This window comes from Propithecus coquereli, unplaced genomic scaffold (assembly GCF_000956105.1).
Source record: "Propithecus coquereli isolate 6110/MARCELLA unplaced genomic scaffold, Pcoq_1.0 Scaffold199, whole genome shotgun sequence".
NCBI classification, from domain to species: Eukaryota; Metazoa; Chordata; class Mammalia; order Primates; family Indriidae; genus Propithecus; species Propithecus coquereli.
The window spans coordinates 3,047,792-3,070,423 of NW_012144855.1; the positions used below are offsets into that span (position 1 = coordinate 3,047,792).

Here is a 22,632-nt window from a genome sequence, read left to right on the forward strand (position 1 = left end):
TTTTAAAACTCATTTAAGTTTATTTTAGCTTATGGTCAAATAAAAAACAGAGACTAAAAGTTGAACAGATATTTCCATTGTGAAGCTTCAATGAGTAAGTGGTAATAACTTAGGAGGTCCATGACAGCCGTGAATTAATTCACTTTTTTTTTTAATCATGATGAAATAAAACATTCCGATGTGCATTTATGGTCTCCTATTTGATATTCTTAGGAACAGCTATAGTTTGGGGTTTATATTCCAAGAAGAATGAATTGATTTTATTTCTATGAAAACACAGTTTATTTATATAAGGAACTTGATTCATTAATTTCATTACTTAAATCAATGTTTATGTCTGAAAACCCATATTTGAAATAAGATTGACTTTAGTGCAATACAATTGATGTTGAGAAGACAGTTACTCTTTAATGATTACAGCTTATTTATGCTTTTAAAATGGGGATAGTTTTTTGATAACATTGTCACTAACTGTCACTTGTCCTAATGATGAAGTGAAATTTTTATGTGTATTCCCCATTTTAATTCTGCAATTCAAAATCCTCTAGGGAAGACTTTTCAATGAATGCTAAAGCTTTGATATTTAGTGCTCCCTCTCAATGCCCTTCTATAGGTAACTAATTCTTGTGTTTTTTCCCCCCTGTCTTCTTGTCCATGAAAAGAAACTATCGGGAACAGAGGTATGTGATAAGAATAATCTGAACACGTAACTGAAAGGTTTAACTTCTACCATTATTGTTGGAATTCATACATGTGATTATAAGTCAAGTTCACTTGGTTTTTCATGATCTTGAAATAATGATTTTAATGATGATGCTGTGAAATATATTAATTTAAAATACATCTGTCATTATTTAATTTTAATGGTTCCTTTATCCAATAAATACTACAATTAGTGCAGGTTCTTATTTGTGTTATTTTTTAGTAATATATGTAGGAATTGATTTTTTTCCATCAAAAACGAACTTCCTCTATGTTAAAGTGTCACATTTGTTTACATTAGTATTGACATTTCTTCATGTTTATAACACTCTTATTGCCTATTACTTTCTGAGGGAATTTATTTTTTCTTACAGTTATATTAATTGCTTCCATTCATAAGTGACAAAGTTTCTTTGGGCAGTGTTGCTGTCAGGGAATGTTCTGGCACTTGATAAGCCTGTTTTTCTCTACATAAGGAAAAAATTTTTTTATTGATTATTAATCACACAGGTAGTTAAAGAATTTGCATAATTGGAATCTCTGATTGTCTTGTGTACTTTTTTTGAAAAAAAAATGCCCATAGAGAAAGTCAGGCATCCTGTTCAGCATAACCTTAAAATCCATGTTTAACCAACAGAATAAAAAGAGATACAAACATTCATGTTGTTCTATTAACAATTGCCTATTTTTATCTAAATCTAAATTGGAACATAATATTGGAATTCACCCTGCACTTTTCACAATTAAAAAGTTACTAATGCTACTAGCTATTGATAAAAAAAATTAAAATATTACCCTGGAAATTGATAGCCCAAACCAGGTCTTGCATATCATATAGTATTTAGTCCTATACTCAAGGTATTTATTCAGATTCCTACTTAACTTCTTCCATTGTCCAATTATGTGCCTGGTTATGAATAAGGTATAAATATGGTGATACTTCTTCAGGTCCCAACCACAACTTTCATTTTTTCACAAATCAAAACTTTAAACTTCTCTGTTTATAATTTAAAATCCCTATAAGACTTTAGCCGCAAGAATCTAGAGAATCTCTATACATGCCTGGTGCCCATGGGGTACCAGTTGAAATCCTGGTCCATGTGGATATTAGAAAAATTGAGCTTGCCCTAGAGTAACTAACTCATCATTAAGGGAAAAAGTAAAACTGAGACAAAATTAATTACATTTTAAAAACAATTAGGTTTCTTTATGCCATGTTTTAAAGTCTTTTCTCTAGAAGATCAAGAGGTAGTTAGGCTTTCTGTTGGGTAGAAGTTCTTTAGTCATATCAGAAATCTAAGTTTGGTGGCTTTCTTTAGTGAAAAATAGAATTAGAATAAGATAAAAAAATTAATGATTCAGCTCTATTTCCATAGTTGCTAAGGCTACAATGTAATTTAATATTATTGAATATATAAAAAGGAAAGTAAAATATCTCAAATATGTAACATAAGCAAAGCCAGAATAGTGCTATAAGATATGTTCCCATTAGAGATACTATCCAGAATAAGGGGATTGCCTACACTATACAAAACTGATTAATATTTAAAAATATATACTAATTTCTTATTCTAACTCAATATACGTATAGATATAGTTAAGAACATTTCACAGTAAGAATCTCCTTTATGTGCCTGATATAATTTCATGTCTCCTGGTGTTACTCAGTCATCATTTCATTGGTCTGGCTACTCTTTTGGAATCTAGTCCATAATTTGAGAATTGTCACATCTTCAGGTATTTATTTTATATATTTTGATATATTTTAACACAACCTTTTTTGTTTTTGCCCTTGCCCATAGCTAATTAATGTTAGGTTTATAGATAGTTCTCAAAATGGAGACATAGCAAAGAATAGACTTTAGATCAGGAAGTCATGAATGTGTATCTCCTAAAAGATTTTGCTTTTTGAAAATATGTTAGGGATTATAGAGAAAGTGGTAAGGCCAACAGAACAAAGCATGTGTTAATAAATGTTCAGTTTTGTAAAAATATCTGCAGACATTCAAATAAAGATCTGCCCAATTCCAAAAGATGCCAGGTAGTAGAATTAAGAATTTTGAGTTGTTACTGCCTTTAAATTAGGTTTTCCTTTGAGGGTCTATGGTGGGAGGACCAATCGACAACGAATCAGAAATGTGGTGTTGGGAAATCACTTAAACCTTCCTGAACTCTCAAATAAGGTGTTTTGTATTCTGTAAAGCATTATGGTGAAGGGAAGTTATTAGCACGTGGTCTCTGAAGACTGTGTCTCTCTAATCTTCAACTGAAAGAGGTGGATGTGGTTGTTCTCCCAGAGGAAGGCAGCACACATTGATATGAATGAGGCCCACACAAGTGGTTGAGCTGGTGAAAGTGTTGGTGAACATAAAGTTTTGCTTTGACACTAAATGCAGATAATAAATATGTAGCCAGTTACCAGATTCTTATTAGTGTTGTAATGGCTCAGAAATGCCAAGCGGGGCGAAACTTTCAAATTATTGGAGAGTACAGGCAAGTAACTCTGTGACTAAATCTGATAACCAGGTAAATTTTCCCTCCTGAGACTGTGTCCTCAAGGTTTTCAGTATATTGAAGGATTATGTTAATATGTTTACTTGCAAGTGTGACAGATAGATGAGAAGCTAACTCATTTTTTCTTTTTGTTCACAAACTCTTATTTAAAAAAAAAAAATGGAAGCCCCATTCTGTGGCGTAGTGGAGGCAGAACCCCACACATGTAAGACATGACTTTAAATCTGCCAGTGTCATCTTGTGAAGGGTAGAACCATGGAACCAAGGAGCCATGGAGAAGCCTTAGACATCTGGTAATGAGGAGGGCTCTTTATCCTTTTCTTTAAAATCTTCAGGAGAGAAAACTTCCACAGTTTTTTTCAGTTGATATTATTGTTTATATTATAACATAATTGCCTTCAGACTTAGCAGCTGTATGGTTTGTAACAAGACTTACAAGTGGGTTTTAGTTTTCAGGGCAGGTTCACAAATAGCAACAGAATAAAAAACATTAACTGAACTTAGATTCATAAAACACCCACATTCAGCTGAAATCTTATTCTCTTCCTTTGTCTGAAATGAACACACATCATTATGATTAATGAGAAATAGAATAATTAGATCATATCTTTCTGATCTGTGGGTTTACTTTAAGCAGAATCCTCTTCCCCCCCTTTATTTTTTCCTCTCACCTGTTTTAGCCACTTTATTTTCTGTTTGTGAACTTCCTGCTTTTTTTTCAAGCCTTTCTTAGTTTGTTTTTATATTATTATTTCAGTGATATTCATGCATCTGTCAATGTGACTTGGTACACATTATAAAACATTTCTTAAAATAGTAAAATAAGAATTCCAATACGAGACAAGGCCAGACACCAACCAAGCATTGCAGAAATGCCTCCTTCAGCATTAAAGTTAAGACTTGGTTAAATGGGTTTTTAAAATTTTTTCTCATGCTAAGTATGCATGAGGATCATTAAGGTAAATATTATAATTCAAAGGATACTTTTAGGAAAGATCAAACATCTCTCAAAATAGGACTATTTCCCTAAGGGTTTTGGGGTGACCCAAGAAATGGTCTTACTTAATATTTAAGTTAAGAATGCTAACATAACAACTAGATGATTTATAATTATGAACACATCAGGAGTTGGGCTGACTTTGTGTTCTGAAGTAGAATAAGAAAAGCAAGCAATAATCATGCGTATTGTAGATCTGGAGAGAAACAGTAATTACAGTTTGTATGAATCAACTCCTCCAGAGTCATTAAGTTATAGGAGTCAGTCCTTGTCTTAAAGAATAGGCAGTACCTTCGAAAGAATGTTATTTAATGGAGTGTATTAATTCAGAACACAAAATGAAATGCCAAGGTTGTGTAGGGAAGAAAAAGACAACCTGTAATTAATATAGGAAGGATCTTTTTTGAGGGAAAAAAAAACTTAGTTACACAAGTATTTCTTTTCTTTTGGTTACTGTTTACAAAAATATCATGGACACGTCTAAAGTATTTGCATATATTTTGAGAATTATAAGGTGATATTCCCATTATAAAACTTAGCACTGGTCAGGCAACCTACTGTAGTAATCACTTTTAGTGTCCAAAATTTGGTGAAATAAAAACACTCAAGATTTGAGAATAAAGCCATGAAGAAAATAAAAGACTAGAAAAAGAAGTTCAATTTAAACATTTTAAAGCTGTCGTTTAGTTGGTCATTTATGATCTTTGGTAACAAATGATGAAATGTTATTTGATTGATCACAGGGACTTGATATTCTCCATTTTCACTAAAGAAAGAAGAAATAGGTTTGCTATAATATGTAATAAATATTGTAAAAAGGATAAATTTCTGGACAATGAAGGATATTAAGTATTGTTCTTAAGAGATCTTTAACAAAATTCATTATCTACCATTGACATTTACTATGTCGAGAAAGTTATATGCATTCCTTGTAGAATTTTAAGGAGAATGCAGTGAAGTAGTTTCTGTATTTTGGAGACTTTGCAATGGAGATGGGTAAGAGTCTGATCTGTCTACAGTGATAAAAATGAAGTGGTGCCCCAGAGGTACATTAAACTGAAACTCCCTTCCAAGCCCTTGACTGAAGCCCACAGTTTAGAATATGTTTAGCATTTAGGATATTTGGGCACTTTGTAAAAAATGACCATGGGCTACAGAGGAGTTACATTGAAGGAGTGGTAAAACATGTTCTGTTGACAAAAGCAAAACTGGCACCCATGCATTGTGCAAGGCAGTCCATTTACCTCTTCAGTATCAGTTAAGTGAGGCCTTGGTAATTGCCAGGGTACATTCCTGAATGCCAGAACCATGTAAAGAGAAGGTCATTTGGGGGAACAGAGTAATGGGAAAGGTCATGTATAGTTTGGAGATCTTACATAATAGCTTGTCTTTATCTAATTTGAATTTGGCAAGACATATCAGCTTATAAAGATTATCATTAAAGGTGGTAGTGACTAAAAGGGTTTGTTAACCGTAAAGATTATTAATGGAAATGCAGTATTGATGGGATTCTTTTACAAATCTTAATATGATACAAAAGGGAAGTTTTTTACTTGAGGCAAAATATAGAACTCTGATTTTATTGCAAATATTTTTCCAAGCACTGATGAAATATTTTATTGATATGAGGTAAAACAGAAAATATGATTATAGGGATCAAAGATCTCTTGCATAGGAAAATATATCATTTGTCATGTAACACCCTAAATGATAGAGATCTTATGTTATTTTTCCTATAAAATTAACATTTCATAATAGATTGGGAAAAATAAAAGATAACTATTATGAGCTGAAGTCACTAACAGAATTAAAAAATATTTTGGAGGAACCTACATTAAAGAATGAGGTAAAATTAGTCTTTCATACTAATTTTGTGAGATATTCTGCTTTCTTTAGTTAAAATAAAGAGAAGTAGATTAAGTCACACAAAATATGTGCTTTATATGAATTAATTTTTTTTGAGATTTGTAGAGATCTGTGAATATATATTATAGCATTAGAAAAATATGAGAGGGTATTCAGTCATTCAAAAGAATGAGTAACAAAATATTTCAAACATTTACAACAATGTGGAATCAGTATGCAAGTGAACATCTGAAAGTGGTATTTTTTGGATAAAATTTTTAGCATCAGCAAGTAACCAAGAATATAATGGTAAATGAGAAACCACATAGGAAAAAAAGTTAGCAAATTTTTGCTTTTATTGGAGATTTAATGAAATATAGCTCTGTTTAAAATTCTCAGTCCAGCACTAGTTTGTGGCACTTCCAACAATAGTGCTGAATGGAACTGAATCAAGTTTTAGATGCATTTGGCTGTTTGGGGGCCGCACCATTGACAAATGATCAGATTAGCCACTGTAGGAGGGTTTTTTGAATGCGGACCCTATCTAGAAATTTCTATCTGATTACCTTAAGAGAAGTCATAAATATCTGTTCCAATCTTAGTTAAGTCAAAATCAGATGAGTAAGGTCAGTTACAGTGCAGATTATATAGATTGTCCCTTGTTATACTTCTGCTACAGTAGAGACAGAGAAATGAGGTTACCCACCAACTATCTATAAATATCTTTTATAGTCTCAATAAAAATTCAGTTACTTTTTTGAACCCTTTCTTCTTCTTGCTAAATTATCTTCCTTCACTGACCAGCTATAAAATTACCTTTTTGATTCAACTTGGAATCTTTCTCAGTTTCTTCATATTTCTGTTAAATGAAGTTCCAAATTGAACACCAGACTCAAATAAGGATTTATTTGGATTAAGTTATAGAATAGTTGAGATATCAGTCAGTTCTTTAGACCAAATCAAGGTTGTATTATATAATGTTTAGAAATCATGAATAGTTCATTCCTCACAGTGAAAAAAATCTATGCTTTATCTGGGCAAGGACTGTATATCCTAATACATCTCCTTTTACACAGTTTTGTTTTTTTTTTTTTAAAGACAAAACTGCAGTTAACATCTCCAAGTGTAATGAAATTACAGTGAAAACACTCATCTTTCCATATTTTTGCCCCAAAGCAAGCCTCTATTCATCCAAACTATAGACTTCAGTGATTGCATTTTCGACCTCTACAATTAGAATGACTTTAACTTTGTCACATTTATTAATAATCTTACGTGTTGTTATAGATTGGATTCATGTAGATCATTATCCCTACCTCTCTTTTTTTCTGATATAATGTTTGTATATGTCTGTGTTCATGTGTGTGTCTTGTTTTCTGACTCTGAAATGTTTATTATGCCTTAGACAGTTACCCCAGGGAGATTATGTAAAAAAGCCTGGAGATGGTGACTCTTTTTATAGCGACATTCCTCCTGGAGTCAGCACAAACTCAGCATCTAGTTCTAAGAAGAGGTCTGCTTTTCTGTCGCATTTTCAGATTTCTACCTGTTCCATCACACATTATTCCATTAGTCAGAACATTTCATTATTTTGCAGCAGGTTTGATTACTTCTTCCTTCTTTCTTGAATGTTGAAAAATAGTATCCTTTGTTCTTTGATTACTCTACTTCAAAATGCCATATGCTCAGAACCACTTGTTATATAAATCAGGCCACAAAATTGAAACAAAACAAACAATAACCCTGAATCTTCATAGAAACCCCAGAGTTTTCCAGTCTTGTTCTTACATGGCTTAAGAAAGTATCATAGAATTTAATAGTATTTTAAATGGTGAGCTTTATGTCATGTTTGGTAGTCAAAGAAAAAGGTTACTGTCATGCTTCAGTAAAAGCAGTTGTTAACATAAATCGTAACATAAGTGCCGCATTGAATATTTTTTTTGATTTTATATATATTAAAGCTAAGCTTGCTATGAAACAAAGATTGCTTCTCTGTGAATCATATATTTGAACATTACGATTTTGCCTTTTTTTTCTGGGATGATTGTTTTTAGACTTTATAATTTATACCTTAGTTGACAAATTAGGTACGCTTAATATTTGCCTGAGTTTTATAATAGTACAGGTGGGATTGATATTTATATGTCTTAAACTCTGATACTATATTCTTATTCTAGCATCTTAAGGTGTTTGACACCATTTAAAATTCTGCATGCTTTATAATTGCTTGATAAAGTAAATGGATAGAAGAAATAAACAGTTGGAATGTTTTAGGGAATAAGATCTATATTCATATTGAAGGAAGCTAAAATACTCTTGTGGAAAAATTTCTTTAAAGTTGCCAGTGGGGTATAATGGATAGGAAAAAAGTTTTGGTGACCCTTCTCATGCCTGGACACATTACTTTGTAGAGTGAAGGGGAAATTGCTAGTTTATTGAGAGGAAACATCAGTTCCTGAGTTCTGTATAGAGTGAATCATCTGTAAAAATTCTGCAGTGGCTCTCAATCTTTATCAATATTAATCAGGAAGGAGAATGTAAGGAATTAATGATATCTAGGAACTCTATGTGGAACTTCTTAAGTATGAAGGATAGTTTTTACTTAGAAAACAAAGCTTAAAACAAAAGTAGAAATACTCGTTTTGGCCAAGGAGTACAGTTCTGTAGAAGGATGTTTTAGAAATTTATTCTTTTAATTTATTGAAGACTTGTTGGCTGAAAGAAAAAGACAACTAGGGAACTACTTGAATTCTCTCATGTGAATATTTTCTTGATCAAATATTAAATTTTAAATTAAAGTAACAGCAAATGAATGGAGAATTCAACGGATTCCAGCAGAATTTCTATTGTCCTTTTGTATAAAATATGAGTCATTCTGTAAGTAGCAAATGATGTTGAAAAAGTTCCAGCCTAGGGAATGAATATGAAATAATTGTGCTGAGTTCCATTTATTTTCACTCATAAGTGGAAGGGTCTTTTTTAAATAGACATTATTAGCAATTAACCAAAATGATATGTGGAGAAGCCTTTTCAAGTATAGTGTTATTTTCTAAAGTACCTTAAAAAGAGCTTAAAATATCCATTTCAATAATTTCCAGACTTTAGAAAAATCTCAATGGGTTATAATTTTTAAACAGTTAAAAAATTCTATCAAATTGTTGGACTCCTAAGTATATGTAATTTGTCAAAATTCATTTCTTGTGTGGTATAAAGTAGGTGTGTAAATTTTGCTTCTTGTACATAATTCACTTAAAGGAGGTAGGACATAAATAGCAGAGGGGCTCAATGGTACATGGGCTTTGTGAGAGACACTTCCATGAAAAACTCCTGATTCAGTTCAGTTATTGGACAATTAACCAACATGTACTACACTCTATTGGACCGTATTTGTAGAGAAAAATGCCAATTCTCAGAAAATAATTTTATTATTTAAGAAAACCTAAATATTACTTTGATAAAGTAATCTTAATGTAATCTCTTGAAAGTCCATGTTCTCATAGTATTTGAATGGAAACCATTGCTTTACAATTAAGAAACATCTATGGTGGGACCCCATTATGATGCTGCATTGGGGTTATATAACTGATATACACAGTGAATTTGCCATGTGGTTGCTCTGTTCTGGGGAATGTAAATTGGCTTACATTGTGTCCTGATACTTTTCATTTATAGACTATTGTAATGGGGTTCCATTGTATTTGACTTTTCTTAAATTGAATGTTGTGTAATTCTGCCTTCTTCATGAAGACTTTCATGTTCTCTTCATTCTTTCATTTCAGATTTTTTCTTTCTTGATTTATTAACGCAAGTAATGCTTAGAAGTTTTGCTTACTGATTTCAAAAGATCCATTTGATTACATTTTTGAACAATATATCAATATTTTCAATTTCAGGTCAAATGGGCTCTCTCATTCTTGGAGTGAAAGGATTCCAGACACAAAACATATTTCAGACATCTGTGAAAATGGGCGACCTCGAAGTAACTCTTGGCAAGGTAGAGGCCAGTACTCTGAATCCATCTATCCACACAATCCAAGTTCTATATTCTGTGGTCCCTGGTGTTAAAAGCCTCGTTCGTTCTTGAAAGCTATTTAGCTCTTCTCCCAACAAAGAGGAGGATATCTAGAATAGGAGTTGTTTTTTTTTTTTTTTTCCTTGAATGGGAAGTGACAGGATTCGGTAGCACCCGTACGTTAGAGACATTGAGAAGGCTGTACAGTGCTACAAAGCCCAATGTTCTAGGGTGGTGCTGCTTATGCATTACACCCACTTGAAATACCATGTAATTAGACAAAGGGAAATCACTTATTTACTTGGAAATCTAGCTCTAAACCATCTTTTTCAGGTAACATGGGAGGCAACAGAAAGAAAATCAGAGGGAAAAGATTTAGACCTCGGTCTAATTCAACTGAGTAAGTCTGAACCTCTAATGGAAAAAGGCACTCTAAGGTCCTGTGCAATTAGTGTCAAAAGTTGATTAAGCAGACAAAGAACCATAAACCATGCCTCCAGTCTTGGTTTTGTTTTTTTTAATTCTTTTTTGCCCTTTAAGAATTAACCATGGCTTTTCTCTTTTACATAGGCATCTCCGCAACTGTGCCCATACCAATATTCACTGATAGTGGGGGTCACTCCCTTGCTACAGGCTTTTTCCTCCAGTCACCTGCCATTGTGGTGTTTTGGTTCCTTTTGAAGGGAATTTTGATAACATTCCTTTCTTCTCATCACCGGGTCCAGCCATTTCAGAGGGTCACCCTTCCGCTCCCCAATATTCACACAGCCTGGAAGCATCAGGGAAAAATTCTCATCGTACTAGAGCATGAACTGCTCACAAACTAAAACCACCGCTCCGAAGTCTTCATAGCTGCAATCTAAGCATTCTCTCAGACTAATGGAATAAGTTTCCCTTTTAAATTTTCCTTCTGAGAACATTTAAAAGGGCATTTATCTAAACTTGCTCTTTAACTGAATCATTGTCACTAAATGCAACATTATCTGTTTGAAATAATAGCCACACCTTTTTTTTTTTAGTGGAGGTGGGATCAGAAGTTACATTTAATAATAAAGTAAATGCCAGGCACTTTTGTTTGTTCATTTCTCCACTTAAGAAACAAAACCTCCTCAAACCTAATTTGCTTGCATTGAATAAAACACACTCTTCGTATCCTTTCTGACTGACCCTGCCACCTAGTTTTAATTACCCATACTTTTTTAATCCACCTAAAAATTTTCACTTATTTCTCACTATAGTGGTGGTTATTATTTTCAGGATCTCTATTGTTTCTTCATGCCTTAATACTTAAAAAGTCTGAATAGTAGGTATTTATCGACTGCCTGTCAAAAACTTATGTTAGCTTTTCCATCATGTACCCTGCCTTTTCCAGTCCAGGAATAATAGCATTGCCCTGAAATTTGGACCTTCCACCTGAATGGTATTGTTTTGTAAGTGGCTTGTCAAAGCTTTCTAGAGGATACTTTACCTTAGAGACAATAGACAATTTCAAGTGATACATTGCATGGTCCAGAATGGCATCCTAGAACTCCATCCTAAATAACTAATCTGTTAGAGTTTATCTTAAACATTACCAAAGCGCTTGGATGCTTTAGGGCTCATTGTTGATAAACTCTTCTTGGAATGTTGTTTGGTTTGTTTTGCATGAGGTCACATAGTCAAAGCTCCCTAACTTATCTCAGTGGCTCACAAGAGTACAAATAAAACTATAAAATAGTCTTTAGATATTCCTTGAAATACCATGTAATAAGACATGGCAATCATTTATTTACTATTTAGTGTTCTAACAGTATTTCCTACAACAAAGCTTTGAAAACTCCTAAGTAAAAAAAATTCAGTACTATGTTAAAGCTATGAGTTTAGGACCCAAAGAACATTTGGTGTTCCAATATTCATACAATATTTTATAGAGCAATCACTTATTCTTTTTAATTTTACATAAAATTTCTACATACATCATGTGATAAAAATTATAATACCACAGATAGACTTTGAGAAATCTTGCCTGTGAGATAACTAAGTTATATTTAATAAGACATCACAATAGAATCATCTTCGTGAGGGGGAAGTATTAAGGACTCCTTTAGATTTTTTAGACTTTTCTGATTTTGTTTACATGACTCATGTTAATTAAATGGAGCTGAGTCTGTGAAGCTGATCACTAGTCTCATATACCTTCTTGGATGAAACTGTCTCTATATATACATACATACATACACACACACATTTTCTTATAAGGATTCCTGATACAGAGCATATCAAGAATTATGTTGGCAAATTTTTTATACTTTTCATATTTAAGTAATCCCATTTGCTTCTGATGTAATAATACCATTTGTGTGACTATAAGAGGAGCAGAATGACCACAGACAAACATATCTATTTTATTTTTTTTTTAGAATAACAGGTATTTCAGGTCCATTATTTCAACATTCCCTCTAGTACTTCATCATTCCAACAGATGATGAAAAATCAGGACATGAATTAAAACATGCACCACAAATGCATGCTCTGTTAATTAACGAAGTAAAATGTCCTTGTTTATTGTATTGTTTTTCCACTCGAAGCTTTTGCATCTTCCTCACTGTTGTACATGATGTAAAAATTTTTTTGGCTTAGACTGTGTATTATATATTGTGTTTTTACAGGAGGGAGCCCCATGCACCTGAGCCTGGGCACTCCCTCGCCCAGACAGTCCCATCCCAAGGCATAAGCCCAGGGGGCTCTGACAGCCCCCAGACAGGGAGTCTGGATCACAGGTCAGTCTCCACCTGCCCGTTCACTCTGGGCTGCCACTTAATCTCCCTCCAAGTCCCTTCCTTGGCTGAGAACAGGGTCATATGATCTTTGACCAAGCCCCCATGTCTGCTTGGACATGCTCCTGGTCCAGCCAGCGCCAGCTAATTTTCCTCTGCCTTTCCGTCCTGGAGCATACAAAGAGCTCCCCTATCCCGTCTAATGCATTTTTTGCATGTTGCGCTATAAGCCAAGTTAAGCCACAAAGGCAGATTTACTGTAGTTTGATAAAATCCCATCACTGCAGCCACCACAACCTTGAGATGTTAGGAAGCCTACGGTGAAGACACTTTCATGCACAGATCCCCAGCAGGAGCAAACAATTGAGAGTTCTCTTCAGTGACCTCTGGTGAAGTGATCACAGCCTTCTGAAGTGCTCCCTGAAATGGAGGAAAAAGTCCATCGAGTGCAAGTCAAGCAATGTGGTTGTAAACTGTCATGGAGCATCCGTGGCACCAGTCCTTTGAGTTTCTAAGATTGTCAGTGAAAGGAACAAATGTCTCCTCCTGGAAGTGGCCGTCTGCCTGTGGGTGACTCAGTTTGCTGTGTGGCTATGTTTCACCTGATTACAGCTGCATGGGCTTTTTCTACAGTTTTCCCCAGGCCAGAGCATTCACTAGCCTTCATCTGTGGCTGCACTTGCTTTTTGACTTTTTTTTTTTGTTTGGAGTCTCAGTGGAAATCTTTATGCAAGTTTTAATTGGCTATCTCTGTGAAAGCACAAGTTGGCAATGATTGTGGCTAAAGGCAAAACTAGTGAGTTGTTCCTGAGTCAGGACACGTTATCTTAGCAAAAATGGTGTTAAAAGCATAAAAAGCAACTGAACTCTTCTTTCAGAAGGGAATTTCGTGGTATTATTTTATAGAGTACCTTGGTTATGACTAAAAATGAAGGAAAGGGCTATGGAAAAAATAACCTGACTTTTTGATGCCACTGTGGAAATGTAGTCTTGATTTAAATGTGTTTATGAACAGCTTGAAAACCAAATACAGGGGAAAGAAGCAAACTTTAACCAAAAACAAATAATGTATTTTATATGTTTCCCTAGTTTGTTTCCAAATAAGTTCTATAGAGCTTTTTCTTCATTGTGTATAATATCTCTAGAAGTTATTTTTTAAATGGGAAAACCCAGTAAAAACTCTAAAAGTCTTACAATACTGCTTTGTTAAATCTATATTATTTTAGAAGGGCAAATTCTAAGGGGATGTGTTTTTGCCTGGCTCCTGGGGTAAAAGATCAAAGGAAAAATTGTTGGGGGGAAAAAACAACAATTTGTACCTCCAATTTTACTGCCTTTAAAAGTGCACAGGAATTATGATGGAGACTTTGCCAGATCCATCAGGGAAGTGCTAACTAGGGTCATTACCTTTCTCTGGCAGTCATTCGCACAATTCATCATCAAACACATGGAAGGCAACTTCTGAGGGCCTTTTCCTAGTGGAAACACAAACAGTTTAGTCCAAAGTGCACAAAAGGAAGGAAGGAACATTGCAGCTGCAACTAAATTATTAAACCCAGCTTCACGATCATGGAGACCTATTTGGACCACACTTAATAGGCATTGAGGCTCCAAGATCAGAAGAGTGGGAACATTTCTGCTCCTTGCAGAGCCAGCTGGAGCATACTTTATTGTTGACTCCAGTGTGGGATCCACTATTGGGAGTAAGGTGCCATGTAAAAGCCTTCTCATACTGGAAAGAGAACTTTGCTCCTTTTAGTAGTTCTTTGGATGCTATATGCCTAAATACCAGCTTGGAATTGGAGCCAACTGAATATTTTCGAAAAGCACTGTTACCATTTAAAAACTAAGGAACCAAATGAGAGGTGGCCTGGAAAAAGCCACTTTGGAGGTGGGTGAATTGGACTGCTGACAGTACTGTGATTGAAAGCGAACTTCTGATTCACTTTGGGAAGCCACTGAAAAAGGCTTTCCCAGAAATGTTGAATACATTCTAGAATGCCTTGAGCCTTGTTGTAGCTCAGATTATTTTCATGTCATTGTATAAACTGCCTCATAATCACCCAACATCCATCCTGGTTTATTTGCCATGGTCACTTGCATTTGGAGGGTGAAGACATCCTTGCTAAGCTTGTGCTGTGTATTTTCAGATTTTCTATCTTGTTCTGCTTTCTTTGTTCCTTCCATTGCTTTCTGCAGGTATTTAAACCCATGGTTCAAAAGAGACTATAATGTAGCTAAGTGGGTAGAAGATGTGAATAAAAACACTGAAGGACCATACTTTAGGTATTTTATAAATTAATTTTATATCCTTTTCAAACTCTTCCAGCACATACAAATACTGTAGTGTGACTGGTTCTCTATCTTGTATCTCCCAATACAAGTTCCCATAGGTGGAAAGGTCCTTGTTTATTTGCTGCCTTTTGATCTGTTTTTGGCTTCATAACCAAGTCTAGTTCTTTTCTGAATGTTTCAAATGAAGCCATTTGAAAGGGTCACCATTTAGTGCATGTCCTTATCACCATCTTAAGCTTTTTAGTAGCTTTCTCTTCATTTTATGCTGTGTGGTGTTCTATGGGCATGAAACATACTTTCCACTAATAAAGAAGCGCTATTAACCCAAACAATTTAATTTCTAGAATCGAGCAGTTTCATAATGCATTTTTCTTACTTACTGCCTAAGAGTGCATAGTGCATATGAAAACTCAAGGAAAAACTGAAAAAGAAACTAAATGAAATGTAGTGGAATTTTACTTCGAATAGAAATAATGGTTGGATCTAACTGGAGAATTCTTGAAATAATACTGACCACATGAGAGTATGTGGAATGAGTTTAGGTTGTATTTGTTCAGAATAACCATTTGCTACTAGAGAAGGGCTGTGCTGAGAAGAGTGTTTTACAGATTTTCAACAAAGCATTAATTTTTTAATGCTCATAAAAGTGTCTAATACTTCAAAGAGAACAGAAAGCAGCTGTTCTTGACTCGAGAAGAGTATTCCCACATTTTAGAAACTATCAAATTTACTGAATTCACTGTAGCTTTGTGTAATATTAGGGGTCAGAGAGAATTTTCAAGAGTTCTTAATGGTATTTTTTTCACTGTTTATAATATCACAGTGATTTCCCAGGGATAAATGTCCACTTTATACCTGACTACTTTGTGGACAAGTAATGTAAAGAAGAAATGTAGATTCAATTACTGCCTTGTCTGAACATAATTTAACAATAAGCTTTCATATTACTTATTGCCATGACTTGGGTCAACATTGAACAGATACCAAAATATGTATGTGTATTTAACTCTCAGCACCCATATAAGGTGGACTCTCTCTTCCAGCGTACCATTTAGTTTAGTCACGTACAGTTTGAGAAAATGATTAGACCTACCTGCATTTTATTTAATTTGATCCATAACATTTGCATATACCCTAAGGAAAGCGTAAATCCTGCCTGCTCACAAAAATATATCCTGCTTTTATGCCCCATCTTTCCCTCTTGCCCTGTCCCTCTGCTTGTCCCACACTTCCCCACACTGAACCTCATACACGTACACTCACATCCAAACATCCCACCCTCACCTGTAGCTCCCAAGACGGCCAACGTCAGGAAGACAGGTAAGATGATTTTGAATGTTATTTGGAATCTTGGCTCACCTGCAGTCCTGTTCCTCCTTTCTGTTTTCCTCAGGCTTGTGGGCAGATTGTGATTTGTATCAGCCATAGACTCAAAACAGAATGACTTTGGTCCTATGTGGATTAGGGCTTTTATTCCTAAATGGACTTAGCATTTTCACAGCAATATTTTGTGAAATGGTACCCCGGAAGAGTTGATTCACCTCCCCTGGGTGAGCTGAGTAGTTTATGTGGCTCCCAGAGAAGAGTTCACATTTCTTAAAATCAGCACCCAGGTCTGCCCAGAAGCTGCATGACTAAATGCAATTTGGATGGGGAAATGCTTTAGCACCCCCGGTTGCACGTGCAAAGCTGCAAGGGCAATTCTAGAGGGTTTCTTTAGCTCCTCTTTTAATGTAAGATGTTGGTTCCTACCGTGGATAACACATTAAGAATTAATTATTAAAATAATGTATGAAGGCTAAAGTTCAGTGGATGGTTATAATTTAACTGTTGTTTTTGGATTAATAAGGGTTACGCTGGTAGCACTTTGAAAATCAACACAAAATTTCTGTGGCAGTGGGTGAATAACTGAGATGGCCCAGACCTTTTAACACAATGACTCCAATACAACAGAGAGAATTTCATCCACTCTCCATCCAAGCCGAGCCTCACATAGAAGGCCTAAAGTGCATCCACACCTTGGCCTATGCTTTGCCAGCCCTATGCTTAAGCTCAGATCTGCTACATCGGCAGCCAGATCATTCAAGATTACCTCTCCTGCCAAAAACATCAATGAGGGCAAAGGTCACCATATTAATCACGCAAGTGATGTTGGATTTGTGGCATCCTTATCAAAATGCAATCAGGACTTTGTGACTGCAGAAAACTGGTCCAAAATGTAACCCAGCATTTGAAATACAGTATCCACATCACTACAAAGAGCCAGGCAAATGCCTAAAAATTTTGAGCGGAGTGTCTCCGTTTTGCTGCCTATCCAGTTCTGATATGACAGTGGTTGTTCAAATTGTCCTCAGCATGTGTCAGGTTATCAGAAAGAGACAAGATCAGACCAAGAGCATTGTCTCACCACACCCACATCTGGGTGCAGTTCTGTTGGTGACAGTGCTTTACAAGCTCTTAGAAGGTATCCTTACTCTTGGGTATTATCCAGTTGATTACTCACTTCATCAGTGGTTTTTGAGTCAGAACCAGAATCAGAGCTTGGCTCTGAGTCCAAAATCTATTCCTTCTCCATTTCACCATAATTACTTAAAAGCAGCAGGATAGATACTGACTACTTAAATCCTATTCTAGGACACTTAATAAATCCTTCTGTATCAGCCTACTAAAAATTTGCATATAAACAAAAGTGAATAAGGTGTGTCCCTCTCATGTGACTGGCCTGGGTCTAGCCTGTCCTGGGGAGCAGAACTGAACTGCGATTGGCCTTACAGACCTGTCTGCAAAAGGCAAGCCCAGGAAGTCTGATGTAGCCACAGTCCACTGGCACACAAATACCTTTATTGTGTAATTCTAATATGGCACCCACTGTGGTTTTTACGGTTCTTTAAAATGTAGTAATGACATTGGTTAACATGTGTTCAAAGGTGCACTTCACTTTGTTAATGAATGAGCTGAGCTAGTGCCTGGCTTTAAGTGAAAGCTGGGTTGGAACTGCCAGGCAAGTAGCCAGGGTCAGAAAAGAGCCTGGAGGCGGTTTTGAAGAAATGTTTTCCTTAGAGATTTGGAGAAATTTTGAGTTTATTTTCCTTAAACTGACTTGTCCTGTTGTCCACTCCTACTCTGACTCCTGCTCTGGTGCTCTCCATCCCGCAAGATAATCACCATTATGCTGCCACACACCACGCAACCTCCAGGACGAGTTTCCCCTTCCCCTATTAAAACTGTCCTACTCAGCTTCTCTTCTTCCCCTCAGGGTCCACGGTGTCAGTTACCTCGAGTGTTAATGTAAGGAGGTGTACATGTACAGCTCCTTTGGAGTTCTGGAGAATACCTCTGGTTTTTGTTTTAACTCATGATTGTGCCCATGAAAAGATATTTGAGGGGAAGACTGGACTTTCAGCACCCCTCATTAGAACGGCTTTATCTATGTCCCAGGCTGGTCATATGGACACACACACTACAGCAAATTAAGAAAAAGATTCGTTTTGTGTGAGCCCTCTAAAGTTAACAAGATTTGTGTTCCTGACTAGCTTTCCTGAACTTGAATATTTTGTCAGTAATAATCAGGCTAAAAAAGCTGAACCTAGGTCAATAGCCCTCATTTTAGAAAGATGCATTTAATATCTAAATGCAAAAGTTTGCCCTCATTTTACACAGACTAAATTCGTTGTTTTTAAGATTATAATCATATTTAAAATGCTTTTCTAAAATAAATTTCATTTCTGAATTAGAGTAGTACATTGCTTTAATAGAACTTTAGAGGATTTGAAATAATAATAATCTTAGTTAACCCATCCACTCAGCAATGGAGAGCATGAATATAAGAGAAATCAAACAGCTGCTATGTTCATGCTACAGAGTGGTCCTGGCCTTTCCTCAAAAATAGAGGAAATGTTAGGAGTTACAGATTAAAAGTAAACTGAAACACTCTTGAATCTTAAAATCCATCCAAAATGGTCACTTAGATCTCAGGATAGGTAGGAAAATTATTTTCAAACTTTAGCTTGAATTTAGTGTCCATAAAATGGAAACTAGTTCGAAAACTGTGGCAGAACCAGAGCAAAGGGTATTATATGGACAGGAACCAAAATTTAAGGGAGGAAAAAAGACATCTTCATGCTGTTGAATGCAGTGTAGGCAGTGGATCTTGATCTACCCAATGCCACTGTCCCCTCTACCGCCACTCAACATTCCCAGGCTGAGGCAGTCACAGCAAATGAAGTGAATCCAACTGGACCATTAAGTACCTGTGCTCTCTGGCAGTGTAACCAGTTCAGCGATGTGGACCATTAGCACCTTGCACCAGGAATTGAGGAGTCATGGATGTATAGTGGTGACCTTTGTGAATGGAATAGCTGCTGCAGTTATCACATCTGTTTTCCATTGATACGTTATTAGTAGATATTTTTTACTCAGTTGTTTTTTTCACTTTAAAGACAAGTTAGCAATAAGTATGAGATATTCTAGTGAGTCCAGCTTACTCAAATATTACCACCGTACATGCAAAATCAAACAAGTACAGAATAATACCCCAATAGCTTACATAGAAATGCTGATTATAGCGACTAATCAGACCATTTTTATATGTTCTCATCAGACTTTGTTTGGCTGGAACTCTGCACTCCTTACTGCTTGCATGTTTACTAATTTATTATCAAAACCCCTGTATTTGCCTTTGTTCCTTCACAACTAACACACTGGCCTCTGAATGCATGAGTTTTGTGTAAACTGATGTGTGACTTAGCAACTAATAAATATATCAGTTGTAATATATTTTAAGATCTTAAGATATAATTGGAATTATACTTAAAAACATTTTTACATTAAGTGGTAAAAATAAGGCAGAGTATTAATATTTTGTATACTTCATTTACCATTATGAGCTCTTAGAATAATTTTATCTGTTCTCCATTTTAGCTTTTCATCTCTTCTATACCAGATTTTGTTTTTGGCTGTCTAGTTGAAAAGTATAATTCTTTGTCCTAACATTTAAATGATCCATTGCAGTCATGAAATTAGGAAGATAAAATTCCAGCATTCCAGTGTTGGGAATGACAATATCTTCCCAGTAGTTGAATCTTCGTAGTAGTGGCTTATGAAAGTAGAAATTAGAGTGTTTGTTCTGAACCCACTTTTCAGATATTTGAAAAAGATATTAGGCAATCACATGATATTTATTTCATATGTTCTCAACATCTCAGGACTTTATCTCCTGCCAAGTCTCCTTCTTCATCAACTGGGTCTATTGCCTCCAGCAGAAAATACCCTTACCCAATGCCTCCTCTTCCCGATGAGGAGAAGAAAGTGAACCGACAAAGTGCCAGGGTATGTGGAAACATCTTCATATGCTTACCTACTCATTATCATTTATCTATGAGTTCATGTTTTAAAAGAGTCACTTTTCCTTTTTTGTTTATAAGAAAATGAAAAAAGTTAAATTTGAATATTAGAAGATTCTTGGGGCTTTTGGGTTCAGATTATATTTGCAAAATAATTTAATCTGCATCGATATATTCTGGAGATACTTGGTATATATTAATTATTCATTGCTGTGTACTTATTTTATTATGCACTGTAGCTAATATAGTAAATCATGGAGTAGGCAAAACAAAGAGTGTGTTTTGCTGTATCTTTTTTTAAAGTTTTAATTATTATGGGTATGTAATAGTTGAATATCTTTATAGGGTACATGTGATTCTTTGATATAGGCATATAATATGAATTAAACAAATCAGGGTAATTGAGATATCAACTCAGGCATTTATCATTTCCTTGTGTTAGGAACATCCCAATTCCACTCTTTTAGTTATTTTAAAGTATACCCTAACTTATTGTTGATTATATTCACTTTGTTGGTACTATCAAATACTGTTCATTTTATGTGTCTATATCTTTACACCCATTAACCATTCCCACTTTATCCCCCCTTCCCAACCTCTAGTAACCATTATTCTACTGTTTGTCTCCATGAGATCAATTGTTTCTAATATTTAGCTTCCACATATGAGTGAGAACATGCGAGATTTGTCTTTCTGTGCTTAGATTATTTCACTTAACATAATGTTCTCCAGTTCCATCCATGTTGTTACAAGTGACAGGATTTTATTATTTTTGTGGCTATATAATATTTCATTGTGTATATGTACCACAATTTCTTTATCCATTCATCTTTTGATAGGCTCTTAGGTTGATCTCAAATCTTGGCTATTGTGAATAGTGCTGCAGTAAACATGAAGGTGTGGCTATCTTTTTGATACACTGATTTCCCCTCTTCTGGATATATACCCAGTGGTGGGATTTCTGGATCATATGGTAGTTCTATTTTCAGTTTTCTGAGGAACTTCCATGCTGTACTCCACAGGAGTTACACTAGTTTACATTCCCACCAACAGGTTTACGAGGGTTCCCTTTTCTTTACATACTCACTAGCGTTCATTATTGCCTGCTTTTTGATAAAAGCCACTTTAACTGGGGTGAGCCTCATTGTAGTTGTGATTTGCATTTTCCTATTGACTAATGATGTTGAGCATTTTTTCATATACCAGCTGCCATTTGTATGTTGTCTTTTGAGAAATGTCTATTCAGATCCTTTGTCTACTTTTTAATTGGATTATTTGATTTTTTCCTATTGAGTTGTTGGAGTTACTTACATATTCTAGTTATTAGTCCCTTGTCAGATGGGTAGTTTGCAAATATTCTCTCCCATTTTGTGGGTTGTCTCTTCCCTTTGTTGATTGTTCCTTTGTTGTGTAGAAGCTTTTTAGGTGATACCCCATTTGTCCAATTTTGCTTTGGTTGCCTGCGCTGTGGGAGTATTACTCAAGAAGTCCTTGCCCCAACCAATATCCTGAAGCATTTCCCCAGTGTTTTCTTTTAGTCGTTTCATAGTTTCAGGTCTTAGATTTAAGGCTTTAATCCATTTTGATTTGATTTTTGTATATGGAGAGAGATAAGGGTCTAGTTTAATTCTTTTGCACATGGATATCCAGTTTTTCCAGCACCATTTATTGAAGAGACTGTCCTTTCCCCCTGTATGTTCTTGGCAGCTTTGTCGAAGATAAGTTCACTGTAGATGTATGTATTTATTTCTGGGTTCCCTATTTTGTTCTATTGGTCAATGTGTCTATTTTTATGCCAGTACCATGGTGTTTTGGTTATTACAGTTCTGTAGTGTAACTTAAAGTAAGGTAATGTGATTCATCCAGTTTTGTTCTTTTTTTCTGAGGATGGCTTTAGCTATTCTGGGTCTTTTCTGGTTCCATATAAATTTTAGGATTATTTTTTCTATTTCTGTGAAGAAATCATTGGTATTCTGATGGGAATTACATTGAATCTGCCCATTGCTTTGGGTAGTATGGACATTTTAACAATATTGATTCTTCTAATTCATGGGCATGGAATATCTTTCTGCGTTTTTGTATCCTTTTCAATTTCTTTCATCAGTGTTTTATAATTTTCATTATGGAGATCTTTCACTTCTTTGGTTAAGTTTATTCCTAAGTATTTTA

The 22,632-nt window shown here is 35.1% G+C and overlaps 1 protein-coding gene across 1 annotated transcript in view; it reads left to right on the forward strand.

The window, feature by feature from the left end:
• The window catches only part of ADAM22 (ADAM metallopeptidase domain 22), a 241,994-nt gene that overhangs the window by 213,829 nt on the left and 5,533 nt on the right, over window positions 1-22,632 (forward strand). The window contains exons 23-27 of the mRNA XM_012643499.1: window positions 663-680; window positions 7,464-7,571; window positions 9,952-10,052; window positions 10,404-10,470; window positions 20,326-20,449. Of these exons, the coding sequence (XP_012498953.1) occupies window positions 663-680; window positions 7,464-7,571; window positions 9,952-10,052; window positions 10,404-10,470; window positions 20,326-20,449 (418 nt within the window). The remainder of the gene's footprint in view (window positions 1-662; window positions 681-7,463; window positions 7,572-9,951; window positions 10,053-10,403; window positions 10,471-20,325; window positions 20,450-22,632) is intronic.